Source organism: Gekko japonicus, unplaced genomic scaffold, assembly GCF_001447785.1.
Source record: "Gekko japonicus isolate JY-2015 unplaced genomic scaffold, Gekko_japonicus_V1.1 scaffold227, whole genome shotgun sequence".
In the NCBI taxonomy this organism is placed as follows: Eukaryota; Metazoa; Chordata; class Lepidosauria; order Squamata; family Gekkonidae; genus Gekko; species Gekko japonicus.
This window is the reverse complement of record NW_015164189.1, coordinates 55,136-68,454: the sequence shown is the minus strand read 5'-3', so window position 1 is coordinate 68,454 and position 13,319 is coordinate 55,136. Positions and strand designations below refer to the sequence as shown.

General features: G+C 50.6%; 1 protein-coding gene across 1 annotated transcript in view; it reads right to left on the bottom strand.

Moving 5' to 3' along the window:
- Positions 1 to 4,861: 4,861 nt before the first annotated feature.
- CFDP1 (craniofacial development protein 1) overlaps positions 4,862 to 13,319 on the bottom strand; it is a 23,991-nt gene continuing 15,533 nt past the window's right edge. Inside the window, exons 6-7 of the mRNA XM_015408259.1 lie at positions 7,104 to 7,262; positions 4,862 to 5,568 (exon numbers count right to left, since the gene is read on the bottom strand). Coding sequence (XP_015263745.1) covers positions 5,478 to 5,568; positions 7,104 to 7,262 — 250 coding nt within the window. The 3' untranslated portion in view covers positions 4,862 to 5,477. The remainder of the gene's footprint in view (positions 5,569 to 7,103; positions 7,263 to 13,319) is intronic.

Sequence of the window (13,319 nt, the reverse complement as noted above, 5' to 3'; positions counted from 1 at the left end):
ACCTTTAATTAAGACCTTTCGAGTGATCCTTCCAAGATGCGTTGAGCCATGAAATGATCCTGCTGCATCAGCATCCCTCCTAATGAAGAACTGTGTCCGCATTGGCATTCTCCGCAAATAGGTCAGAAAACCAGGTAACCTGACTGACTGTACATAAAGACTGGTTATAAAGTAAATAAATGCAATTAATGTGGCACAGTGCAATTTCCATTGAACTGGAATGTGGGCCACATTTAGCGATTGCTGGGTAGGGTACCTGAGCCTCCCTGACTGCATGCAGTAAAACTGGGGGTGCTTTGCTTGCACACCCTAGGTAAAGGTAAAGGTTCCCTTGCTCGAAAGCCAGTCGAATCCGACTCTAGGGTTGCGGTGCTCATCTCCGTTTCAAAGCCGAAGAGCCAGTGCTGTCCGAAGACGTTTCCGTGGTCATGTGGCCGGCGTGACTAAACACCAAGGCGCACGGAATGCTGTTACCTTCCCACCGAAGTGGTCCCTATTTATCTACTTGCAATGTCTTGCTTTCGAACTGCTAGGTTGGCAGGAGCTGGAACTAGAGACAGGAGCTCACTCCATCATGCGGCACCCGGGTCTTGAACTGCTGAACTACTGACCTTCCACAGCCTGCAGTTCAGCGTCTTAACCACTTGAGCCACCCTACTTGCCTGTTAATGGGGTGCTCCAAAATCCCGGAGCAGATGCATTCAAGCCTGACCCTGGCCTATTAATATCAACTGGAAAAGGTCTCTTGGCTTTCTCCACAGTCCCTTCCCAGACTTCAGTTGAGGGTGTGTACACACACCAAGAGACCTCGCCTCTGTGAGCATAACGGTTTGGGATGCTGGAAAACGACTTGCCTCCTGGGAAAGCAGCCGAGGCCTGTGATGTGCACTGCCAGCAGGTCAAATCAGTTCCAAGATTCCCACATTTTTGGAGCGAGCTTAGAGAAGCCCTAAAGCTTGAACTGATTAACTAGTCTGATTACTCAACGACAGCTCGAACCTCCGATTAAAATACATCCCCGATGCAACGGGCAAGAGTCTTACAGGATTCAGGACCACAACTGCTCGTGGTGTGGGCCAGCTGCCCCTTCATTCAAAAGAAAACTAAAGATTCCTCCCCCCCTCCCAGCACTGTATCCAGTCACAGAAAATAGCTTTGTCTTTCAAGGTGAAACGGCTACCATTGTTTCTACCAATGAGGATGAAAGGCAACTGGCAAAGACCTAGGCTCAGCTGTAGTCAACAGAGTGAATCCAATAGCCATTGATGCTGATTTTAAGCAAGAAAAAGGTGAGGTTTGAGCAGCCAGATCTAGGACAGTACAGGAGGGGACCTACAAGTCTCATGATGGAGGAGACGCCCATCTGCTTTTCACTGCCCCCCCCCCCCCCGTTTCTCTCCCACTCACTTTCTCCTCCTTTCTCTGGGCCCCTCCATCTCCCGGCCTCACTGACAAGGGGGCTAGGCAGCCCTACAATGCCATCGGTAATCCTGCAAAAATCCCCAAGATCTTGGTGGATATGTGGGTCATTTTTCTGCAAAACCCAGGAAACCACCCAGGGTTGCACAAATGTCTCCCACTCGTACCTGGCCACTATTGTGCAGGTTGTTTGAGCCACACTCTGCAGGCCAAGTTCAGATTCAGATATAAGAATAAACTCCACGGTATTGCCTGCCTTAGTTACCAGAGGTCCCTGACCTTCCACTAACCCATCGTGGAAGTAGCATGGGGCAGTGGCATAGGCTTGTTATGAAGCCAAGAGAGGGTTGTATGTTTGTCAAGCAGTGGCATACGCGGAAATGACCTTCCCGTTCTAAACATCAACCACAATGAAGAAATAGCACCCTAGACTCCACTGCTTTGGACTGCATGCCTGCGGGGGTATATTTTTTAATATTCCTGAATATAAAAAGCTCCTTGGCACATAATGGCAACAGCACAGCCGGGACAAAGGTTTCGTTGAACTAGATCACTACTTTGTGCTGGTTTACGATGGGGGAGAAGGTTCCCTCGCACCCTGGCGAACAAAGCAATCTTCCCATGCTGGAGAAGGGAAAATTGGTCAGTGGGGTGTTTTTAAAAAAGCATGCTCCATAGCACCTCCCCTTGCATTAAAAAAGGGGGGGAGGGTATATAATATTTTCTAACCCTTCCCAGTGCCTAGTCTTCCCAGCAGCAATGACAATCCAGCACCCCCAGTAAGATAGAGCAACAGAGTATGTCTCTGGCGTTCTCTTTGTTTAAAGCCCTTCACAAATATTATCGCAGTGATCCTCAAAATGCTCCTTTAAGGTAGGATAGTATTATTATCCTCGTATCGCAGATACGGGATTGGGGGATTGAGAGCAATGCTCCCTCTAAGCTGTGGAGTCTTGTGAGCAAAAATTCTACTCTGTGAGCCACTGGCATTAAAGTTGTGAGCAGGTGATTTGGCTACTGCATAAATTAGTTTGCTCTGGAGCCGTCCTTCCTGAACTAAGACAAAAATGCATGAGCCGGAGGCTAAAAAACTGTGAGCTAGCTCACACTAACTCAGCTTGGAGGGAACACTGGTGGAGAGAGTGGCTACTCATTGCCCCCTTCGGAGTGAGTGACGGAGTTGAGGTTTGAACTGGTGACCTTCTGGATTCACAATTCATTATCTTAACCGCTACATTACCCCAGCTTGCATGGAGGGGGCCCCCCATTTCTGCACATAAAAATAAATTAAAACAACCTCATTCTGGCTTCAGTTGCTCACTAAAAAGCCAGACCCGATTGGAATCGCTTCTAGCACCTGTGGAAAATTCACTGGCTGGGCTTTTGAGGAGACCCAGTCCAAACAATTCAAACCAAAAGCAGGTATTCTCATACTATTTTGGCTTCTCCCAACATCACAGCAAGAAGACGAAAAAGAGATTGGATTTATACCCTGCCCTTCACTCGGAGTCTCAGAGCAGTTTACAAACTCCTTTCCCTTCCCCTCCCCACAACAGACACCCTGTGAGGTGGGTGGGGCTGAGAGAGCTCTGACAGAAACTGCTCTTTTTCAAGAACTGTTATCAGAACTATGGCTTGACCAAGGTCATCCAGCAGCTGCAAGTGGAGGAGTGCGGAATCAAATTCGGTTCTCCCAGATTAGAGTCCGCACACTTAACCACTATACCGCCTCTTGCAGGGGACTGCTGGGGCTCTGCCACATTGGCTGTAGAAAGCACAAGTGCTCGAGCCAACTCAGAGAAGACGTGGCGGCCCCTGCAGCAGGCCAACGAACTCTTGGCAAGGGAGGTTCACCAGCCAGCCAAGGAGGCTGCTGCAGAGAGGAGAACTTGAGAGATCTATTTATAAGCTTCCTTAGATGATTTTCCACAGAAGTGAACACAAGGCACATGGATGGATCTGAAGAGATAAAGGCCATATGTAACAGTTAAATAAATCATCAATAAAGAGGCAATCAATCATGATATTCAGGTGGGGGTGGGTCAGTGGAAATTATCCACTGGAAGCTGAGAAAAACAGAACCACCCCAGTAAAGTAAAAAAAAAAAGCAGAAACCTGCTGGATATGCAGGGAGGAGTTCAAGAAGTAGGATACCACCATGGACCATCAGTGATTTACTGCATCCAAACCAAAGTTCATCAGCTGTTCTTTCTTTGTGTGGGTTGTGTGTGTGTGTGTGTGTTTGCAATGCCTGGATGCCATGGTGACTTCTGGCAACCCCTAGTGGGGTTTAGACCTTTCAGAGGGGTGGCTTGACAGCCTGCCTCTGCCTCCCAGCACTGGTATTCCCTGGAGGTCTCCCATCCAGATACTTGCCAGGGTCGGCCCTGCTTAGCTCCTGAGGTCTGATGAGATCGGGCTTGCCTGGGCTGTCCAGGCCAGGGCTCTCGTCAGATGCCCTTAGGGTGCAGGGAGGCCTGTGCTGGAGAAAGTGGCCCTGCAGCAGTGCTGAGTCTGGATGAACGAGGGTCACAAAGGAGGCCCGGAAGCCAAGAGGAAGCGAAGGCTGGCAAACAAAAACAGGCTCCCAGTACACTGCTGGACACAGCTTCAAACAGTCTTCAAGGGTACCTCCACACAGAACTGATTACAGTAAACAACGGAAGAGCTGACCCAGACCTCTAATCTCTGAGCATGGAGTGCAGCTGGCTTACAAGACATAAGTGGGGGAAAGCACTGGGGGGGCCACAGCTGCCTCCTGCGTAAAGAACAAAGCTTGATCGAAGACATTTCCCAGAAACCTAAGACCGCCCCCCCCCCACGGAACTGGTGACACCGCCTCCCCTTGGGACGACCCGTTCACACTGCAGCGATATCCCTAACTGGATTCGGTGCCAGTGGAAATGAGAGAGCATATATGGGCAGCGACGTGTGCCTCACGGATGAGCGATCTCAGCCAGGGACTGCATTCAGACATTGCTGTCACCCTCCAGGGCCTTGCCCAAGGGGAGCAGCAGAGTCACCCGATGCTTACTTGGTAGGAATGGCCCCTGTGGAGAAACCTGCCAAGGTCACCCCCAGTCCTCGACTTCCAGCCCAGAAGGATCAGACAACGTACACTCCTTCTGCACCATTCAATGTGGTCGTCCTCCTCTACCCTCTTCTCCCGCCTCCTGGTTGCTGGTCCCTCTAAGGCAGACAGTTAGCAAACCCGGGAGAGGAACGGAAGCTGCGAATCAATTCAGAGGCAGTCTAAGAAGTTTCAGAGCCTGAGGCGGAACAGCTAAACAGCAGGCTCTACCCCAAGGATTATACCATTATAATAAATAATAACCCATTTTCTTGGCTTGGACAGGGCTGATCTAGGGCTGTCAATGACTGAAGGACGACCGAAGCACTCACAGATGAAAGGTTTTAATGCTTTATTCAAAAGGAACCGGGAGGCTCCGGCCTTGCTCACATGCACACCACCTCTCTTGCTCCCTTGCAGTGGCTGCCGAGCACGAAGGAAAGTTAGCTGAAGGAAAACTACCCTGGAAAAGGTTTTTTTTAAATACAAAAACACAGAGACTCCACAGCAAGAACAGCAAGCCTCTTCGGGAAGCTGGTTGGTAGGTGACTCCTCCCGCAACCGCACAACCGCCGAGCGTTCTCAAGCAGACGGCCTTCCAGCTGCACGAGGAAGCTATACAAACCTTCAGCCGCTGGGCCCTCTGGCCCTGACACCCCATGGAATTGGCGGCCATCAGGAGACCAGACCGTGGCACAAAACCTGCCTCTTCTCTCCTCTTCAGTGCTGGGGAGATAAAAACCTGGAAAATACCCACTGCAGTCCCTTTCCTGGGCAAGCACCCCATTGAGTACCCAGCAGCAGCTGGTGCCTGCGGCACGTGGCAGCACCCTGGTAGTATTTTTTTAAAAAAAGTCTGCCAGAGTGTCCTCAGTTCACCTACTTACTAGTGTGGTGAAAAAAGAAAAGCCATATACGTTTGTCGAGACACTCTCTTCAGGGGATAGCCAAATGAGAGGCGTTCGTCGGAAGAGGATCCGCAGCAGCCTCAGGGTTTCATGGTGCTCAACCGGATGTCCCGCTCGATCTCAAACTGCCTGTGGTCCACCCGCTCCAGAAACGCTTTTCTCTCCAGGTATCTGCAGGGAAGAAGATTTTAAAAAGTCAACTTGGGAGCCTAACAAAGGAGCAGGTGCAGAGCCAGGTGATGGAGGCCACTGGGTGGGATTCAGGAGGGCACGGCTCTGCTGTTCAGGGCGGAGTTTTTTGCCTACAAGTGGGCTTCTATGCAGTGCCCAGATGGACAAATCCACGCGCACAATGCATGTACAGAACTATGCCTGGTTTGTCCACCGGGGGGCGGGGGGCGGTCCTGCCTTTCCCACCTGGCCTATCAGAGGCCTCATCCACCCACCCACAAATACTTCCTGGGCAACATCTTTGGACTGAAATGGAGAGAAGGATACATCAAGAGCAACCAAGCTTCTTTTAAAAAAAGTAACCCAGATTGCCTGGCTAATTGCATGCTATAAATAATTTTCAATAACGACATTAAGGCAAGTGCTAATGGAAATGAAGTACATTTAGAGAGAAGTTTTTTTGGCAGAAGCTCATTGGATACTTGCAGGAACTCAAGGCCACTGACTACCTCTCCTCTATCTCCAACAGCCTCTCTTGAGTCTTGCTCTAAGTGACTGGCGTATCGATCAAAACCTAAGGGGCATTTCCTGCGGGGCTTGCCCTACATTAAACCCATAATGAGAACGAGAACGAGAAACAATCAGGCGATTGTTCTTTCCTTCTTTCAAGACCAGGGGAATGAGACAGTGTTGTGGTTTCCCAAACCTGAGGTAGTCAAAATGTAGATTCAGGTGGGTAGCCGTGTTGGTCTGAAGCGACAGAACAAAGTTTGTCCGGTGGCACCTCCGAGACCAACAAAGTTTAATTCTGGGTATAAGCTTTCGATGTATCTGAAGAAGTGTGCATGCACATGAAAGCTTATACCCAGAATTAAGCTTGTTGTCCTTAGAGGTGCCACTGGACTCAAACTTTGTGTCAAAACGTGTGTGTCCTATTAGCTACAGGAATCATGCTGCCTGATTAAGGGAACCAGAGGGCAGCACGTACCATCTGAAGCACTGAAAAGGAGCTTTGAGGGTCATGCAGTATTGAATGATTTCAACCTTCTAGTAGGCAACAGTAGTTAGCCTTAGAGCTTCAAAGGTCTGTTGAGCACAGGAAGCTGCCTCCTACTGCGCCAGACCCTTGGTCTCTCAAGGTCAGGCTTGCCTACTCTGACTGGCAGTGGTTCTCCAGGATCCCCAGATAGAAGTCTTTCATATCACCTGTGACCAATGCTCCCTCTAAGCTGTGGAGTCTTGTGAGCAAATATTCTACTTTGTGAGCTGCTGGCATTAAAGTTGTGAGCGAGTGATTTGGATACTGCATAAATTAGCTTGCTCTGGAGCCATCCTCCCTGAGTTAAGACAAAAATCTTGTGAGCTGGAGGCTAAAAATCTGTGAGCTAGCTCACACTAACTCAGTTTAGAGGGAACACTGCCTGCGACTGGACTTTTTTAAACAAGGAACTGAACCCGGGACCTTCTGTATGCAAAGCAGATGCTCTGCCACAGAGCCACAGCCCCCGTTAGGAAACAACAGTCCGCCCTCTCACCCTTCTTTCCCTCGGTTGTGGATGGCCAACTCCTCTCCGATGCCCTCCTGTTCTTTGAAGTGTTCCCAGTCCAGCTTGGATTTCTCCAGCGTGCTCATCTTCTGCTTCTTGGGACCCAGCTTCCCCAGCAGGCTGTTGAGTCCACTTGGCCGCTTCACTCTGGCATAGACAAACAAAAAGAGATCGTGAGGTATGTTAGAGGAAGGCCTAGGGTTGCCAAGTCGAATCTTCTTACCGGCAGGGGATTGCTGCTGGGCTCCGGGAGCTCTCCTCTGATGCGCGCGCGCCCCCAGCACGTCCCGGAAGTGACACGCAACGTCGTTCACGTTGGGGGCGTGGCCCCGATCGTCGGAGGGAAAACCATAGTTTTCCCTCCGATGATCAGGGCCACGCCCCAACGTGATTGCATCCCCTCTGCCACGCTGCGCTTTGGGGGGCGGAGTTCCCCCCGGGGCCCGATTCAGCGGCGGCGGAAATCGGGCCTCCAAAGTGGGGGTTTACCCGCCCCCTGCCCCCACTTGGCAGCCATAGGAAGGCCTGGCAGAAGGGGGTGGGCGGGCCCTGCAGGGACACAATCCCTCAACCCCACAGGTATCTGAAAGATAAAAATTGGCACTCTGCCAACACTCAAAGGTTAACCCCAAACCACTTTCAGCAATAAAGAGAAAACTGCAGATCAGGGGTCCCCAACCTTTCTGAACCTGCGGGCACCTCTGGAATTCTGACACAGTGTGGTGAGCACCGCCACAAAATGGCCACCACACGAAGTAGAGCCAGCCACAAAAATGGCTACCACACGAGGTGGAGCCAGCCACAAAAAATGGCTACCACATGAGGTGGAGCCAGCCACAAAAAATGGCTACCACATGAGGTGGAGCCAGCCACAAAAAATGGCTACCACATGAGGTGGAGCCAGCCACAAAAAATGGCTACCACATGAGGTGGAGCCAGCCACAAAAAATGGCTACCACATGAGGTGGAGCCAGCCACAAAAAATGGCTACCACATGAGGTGGAGCCAGCCACAAAAAATGGCTACCACATGAGGTGGAGCCAGCCACAAAAAATGGCTACCACATGAGGTGGAGCCAGCCACAAAAAATGGCTACCACATGAGGTGGAGCCAGCCACAAAAAATGGCTACCACATGAGGTGGAGCCAGCCACAAAAAATGGCTGATGCAACTAACCTTCAGTCATGTGGGAAAGATCCTTATGCTGCAGTGGCAGCTGCTTCCCAAGCAATGCTTTTAAAAACCTCCACAGTTAATTAAATCTCCAGTGGCCAGTAAGAAGTCTCGCTGGGGCCCCACCCACCCACTTTCTAAAAAGACTTGGCGGGCACCAGGAAAAGGGTCGGTGGATGCCATGCTGCCCACAGGTATCACGTTGGGGATCCCTGCTGTAGACACATGTTTTTCATGAAGCCCACCAGGATAGGAAGAAGCCAGTTTACATGCTAAGGGTCAGTAGCCAACCAGACAAGAGAGATTCTTTCTCTGGCCTCAGTACCTGTGAGCAAAGGACTCACAGAAAATGCTTAAGAAACTAGTAATTGTTCACAAGTGGAAGGGGGGAGGGGCCTGCTGGTGCATACAAGGGGAACACACAGACCTCTGCATGAGGAAGCTTGTCTTCAGAATGGAAGAAGAGAGTTTTGACTAGCATTGCCAGGAAGGGCTGGGAAAAAGAGTGGCCAAGATAACAACCCAGATAAAAAGGAAACGGCTTCAAGAAAAGGTCCACGGAGAAGCAGCACAAAAGGATGTGACAGAAATCTGTCGTTTTAAGATTCTTCTCCCTTCGCCTTCACTTGCTATCAGACAGAGAGAAGTTTCAGGCTTAGGAAGAAAAGACTGCATTTCCCCCTCGTTTTATTTCCCTTCTGCTCTGTAGCTGCTCAACAATTTTTGCTCAAACCTAAGCCTTTCCTTTTCATAATGTGGGACACAGCTGGATAGAGATTACTCTCCAGGGCAAAGTTCCCAAAGTTTCCCTGACATCCAGGGTAATTTGGAAGAGATGGCCAAAAGAAGCCTGTGGTTTTTAATCTGAAGAGCCTTTCAAGAGAGAAAAATACAGCTTCGTTTCCAGATCAACAACGGGTACCTCTCTAAAAGCTTCTGGGGGTTAAAAGGAATCTTTTGCCTGTTAGGGGCTACAGCTTAGCCTGCCTGCTAAGATCTTCCTTACCTGCTTTACCCTCTGAGCCCTGCGGTCAGCAGTGAGGCAGGTGGAAACCAGGGGCAGGGCTTTTTCAGCACTGGCACCTCCCCTGCAAAATGGCCTTCCTCCTTGAGGCACATACCCTATCCCCTTTGAGGTGCCAGGCCAAAACGTTTCTTTTGACCCCAACTTTTAATCAAAGGGTAAATCTTTTAGAAAGTCCACTTTTAGCCTGAGAAATGTTTTATGAGGTTCTGAATTGTTTATGCTGCTTTTATGCCCTGGCTGGTTCAGCAATTCTTATCGTGCTACGTTTTTTATTGTGTTTTGTTTTGTGAGCTGCCTTGAGCAGGTTCCCTACAGAGGGAGCATACACATTTTCTAACTAAACAAAGGCAGGTGAAGTCCTCATTGGGGTCTAGCAGCTTGGGACCTGGGGTCAGCTGGCTCAATTTCACATCCCTGTACAGAATGCTGCAGGTTCCCAACTGGAAAGCGGCCTTCAGAGTGAGGGCTCTGAGGCCTCTCCAGTCTAGCCGCAGGCAGCACAGTAGGGCCCAGGTTTTCCAGCAGCCTGGTGCAGTGGTTACAGTGTCAGACTAAGAGCTGGGTGACCCCAGTTCGAATCCCCACTCTGCCATGGAAAATTGGTGACCTTAGGCCAGTCACCCACTCTCAGCCTAACTTACCTCACAGAGTTGTGGTGAGGATAAAAATGTTGAATGTTGTAAGCTCCTTTGGGGGGGGGGGGAAGAGTGGAGAACAAATGAAGTAAACAAACAAATCCCTGGGAAATGCCTACCCCGACTGGACAGAGCTCACATAAAGAAGTACAGCCCTAGCCAGGTCCCTGAGGGGGCCACATTGCTTCCTGGTGGCTCTCCATGTTAGCTGAAATTCTTGTAGGTTTCACCAAATCCAGGGGCTGGTACAGCAGTTATAAAACCAACCTATGACCCAGGATGTACCCAGTTCAAATCTCACTTTGGCCTTGAGCTCTGAAGGGAGGGGGCAGAGGAAACCACACACACTCAACCCAGCGACCACGGGGAGGAACCCAGTCTTTCCTTGCATGGCTGCTTGCAAGGATTATTGATTTAGCGTACAAGGAGATTTTTGGACGTCCTACGGCAGTGCGTAGATGAGAACACACCATTAATCAAAAGAAGCTGGTCAAGAGCTGCCGATGCCCAGAGGAACCAGTTATTTCTGCAAGTCCCTGACCTGGGGCCTGCATCTTGATTGTAAAGAAGCCCGCCCAGAACAGTGGGTCATGCAGAGACAGAACCAGCAGCCTCTCCGAAGGGTGCTCTATTCAGTTGCATCACTACCTCAGCAGTCCCCTCATGCCTGGTGAGGCCATAGGGCAGAAGGACTAGACCACGGTAGGAGTCAGCGGGAAGAAAGACAGGCCAGGGAAGCAGTATGCAAGTTGGAATCAGAGTTAACTGTGCATGTATAAAACACGCGCGCGCACAGAGCTTCGGAATTATTGCCCTAAAATCTCTCCAGGGCCAGAGTCACAAAAGAGTGTTCTGGAAGGTCCCATGCCCTCATGCCCTCTATCCTCGAAAATGGCCATGTGGTATGGCCAAAGCTTCAGTCAACAGGTACGTAGAAGTGTGGCGTGCTACCAATCCCTCCAAAAAGAGAAGCCATGCGCACAGGAGAGAATGGCCTCCTCACAGCCCACTCTGACAAGGAACCTCCCTCCATTGCTAGGCAACACCTTCAGCAGAGCTATGGTAGTTATTTTTAAAAAGCAAAAAAGGAGGCCAGAAACAAAATGCAGGAGTGCCGGCTTCTCTTGCCCTGGAGCAAGAGGACCTGACTTGGCTTCTTTAGAACATAGGAACATAAGAGACGCCAATGTTGGATCAGGCCAAAGGCCCATCCAGTCCAACACTCTGTCACACAGTGGCCAGAAATACCAGTGCCACCAGGAGGTCCACCAGTGGGGCCAGGACATTAGAAGCCCTCCCACTGTTGACCCCCCCCAAGCACCAAGAAGACAGAGCATCACTTGCCCCAGAGCCCCTATCTATACCTTGTGGCTACCTTCCCCAAAGCTTTTGTGCTATAGAACTGATTGCTGACTTCCTCAAGAGAGGAGAGGGCCATCAACCAGTGTTCCCTCTAAGCTGAGTTAGTGTGAGCTACCTCAAAGTTTTTTAGCCTCCAGCTCACACATTTTTGTCTTCGCTTAGGCAGGATGGCTCCAGAGCAAACTACTTTATCTGGTAGCCGAATTGCTCACTTACAACGTTCAAGCCAGTCGCTCACAAAGTAGAATGTTTGCTCACAAGACTCCACGACTTAGAGGGAGCATTGCCGCCAACCACCTCCCAAAGGGGAGGTAGGAGGAGGAGCTGTGGCTCCATGGCAGGACAGAAGGTCCCAGGTTCAATCCCCGGCATCTCCAGTGACAGATTCTGGCAGCAGATGATGTGGAAGACCTCCATCTCAGACCCTGGAGAGCCGCTGCCAGTCTGAGTAGACAGTGCAGACTGTGATGGACCAAGAGTCTGATTCAGTAAAAGGCATGTTTGTATGTGTGCGCACATGCACCACCTGGCCTTATGGAACTGCTCTGAAACAACGCTTCATACTTGCAGGAGCCACCGAGCTCTTGAGCTCGTACTTTTATTTGCATTCCTGGGATACCTTTCTTGCTGCAAATCCAGGGCCGTTCTGAAGAGCCTGGGAGGAAATGACTTGCATTCTAATGCGGCCAGGGGCAAAGCTGGGTCAGTGCGTACGCACTATCCAGGATACTTTGCTCGAAAATGGTGAGTCACTCCACAATTTCCCCATTTCTGCGTTTTCAAGGCTTGTCTCCAGATTCAGGTGTGCGTATTTGCTATCTCCCCGCTGCGGTGGCTCAAGTGGTTAAGACGCTGAACTGCAGGCTGTGGAAGGTCGGTAGTTCAGCAGTTCGAGACCCAAGTGTGCCGCATGAAGGAGTGAGCTCCCCTCTCTGGCTGCAGCTCCTGCCAACCTAGCAGTTCGAAAGCGAGAAATTGCAAGTAGATAAATAGGTACCACTTCAGTGGGAAGGTAACAGCGTTCCATGCGCCTTGGTGTTTAGTCATGCTGGCCACATGACCACGGAAATTTCTTCAGACAGCGCTGGCTCTTTGGCTTGGAAACGGAGATGAGCACCGCAACCCTAGAGTCGGACTCAACTGGCTTTCGAGCAAGGGAACCTTTACCTTTACCTTATTTGCTATCTGGCCAGCCTTGCATCTCATCTAGTACCTGCAAAGGGCAGGAGGGGATCTTTCCCAGTCTTCCCAACAAGCCACTGGAATTAATTAAAAGGCTGTTCTCAGGGCAAAGGAGGAACACTGCGAAGAACCGCATGATCCAGCCGGGTGCTCGAGGGTTCAGGGCAGAGTTTGCTACTACAGAAGAATACTGATAGGACACACCTGGAAGTCTGGAAGCGAAGAGGAGGGGAGGCTTTAGCTCGGCAGAGAGAACCTGCTTTGTACGGCAAAGGGGCCAAGTCCAATCTGCAGCTGAAAAGCCTTTGGGTGACAGGGCTGTGGAAGGTCCCTGGCCTGAGACCACAGCTGGGCTAGACACCCCAATGGCATCAGACAGATGACATCTCTGTTCTAATCAGGAGATGTGCTTCAGTAGCCTTTGTTGAGCTGAAGAGTTCTGAATGGCTGAGGCAAGACGGTCTGCAGGAGTGCCCTTAACAGGCCTCACATCTCCTCGGAGGCTGCAGGACAGCTTGCCTGTTTTTTGGTCTACTGTGGTTGGGGCATAAGAGAGGAACAGAGAACAGGGGAACTTATTCCCAGTCGGGTATGGGAGGGATGTCCCGATCTGGGCAGGCTCCGCTTTCATCATTCAAAGTCTTAGACTCACCAAGTAGCATGGGAAAGCTGCCTTGAAGGATTCTGGAGAGGTGCCATAGAAGTCTCCTAAGCAAAGTAATAAACGGAGGAGCCAGTAAGAAATACAGACATGCCTCCTCTGCTGTGTGCCTTAAGCTGTTCTGTCTCTGCAGTTGCACAAGAGCACCTGTTCTTCCCCAGTTT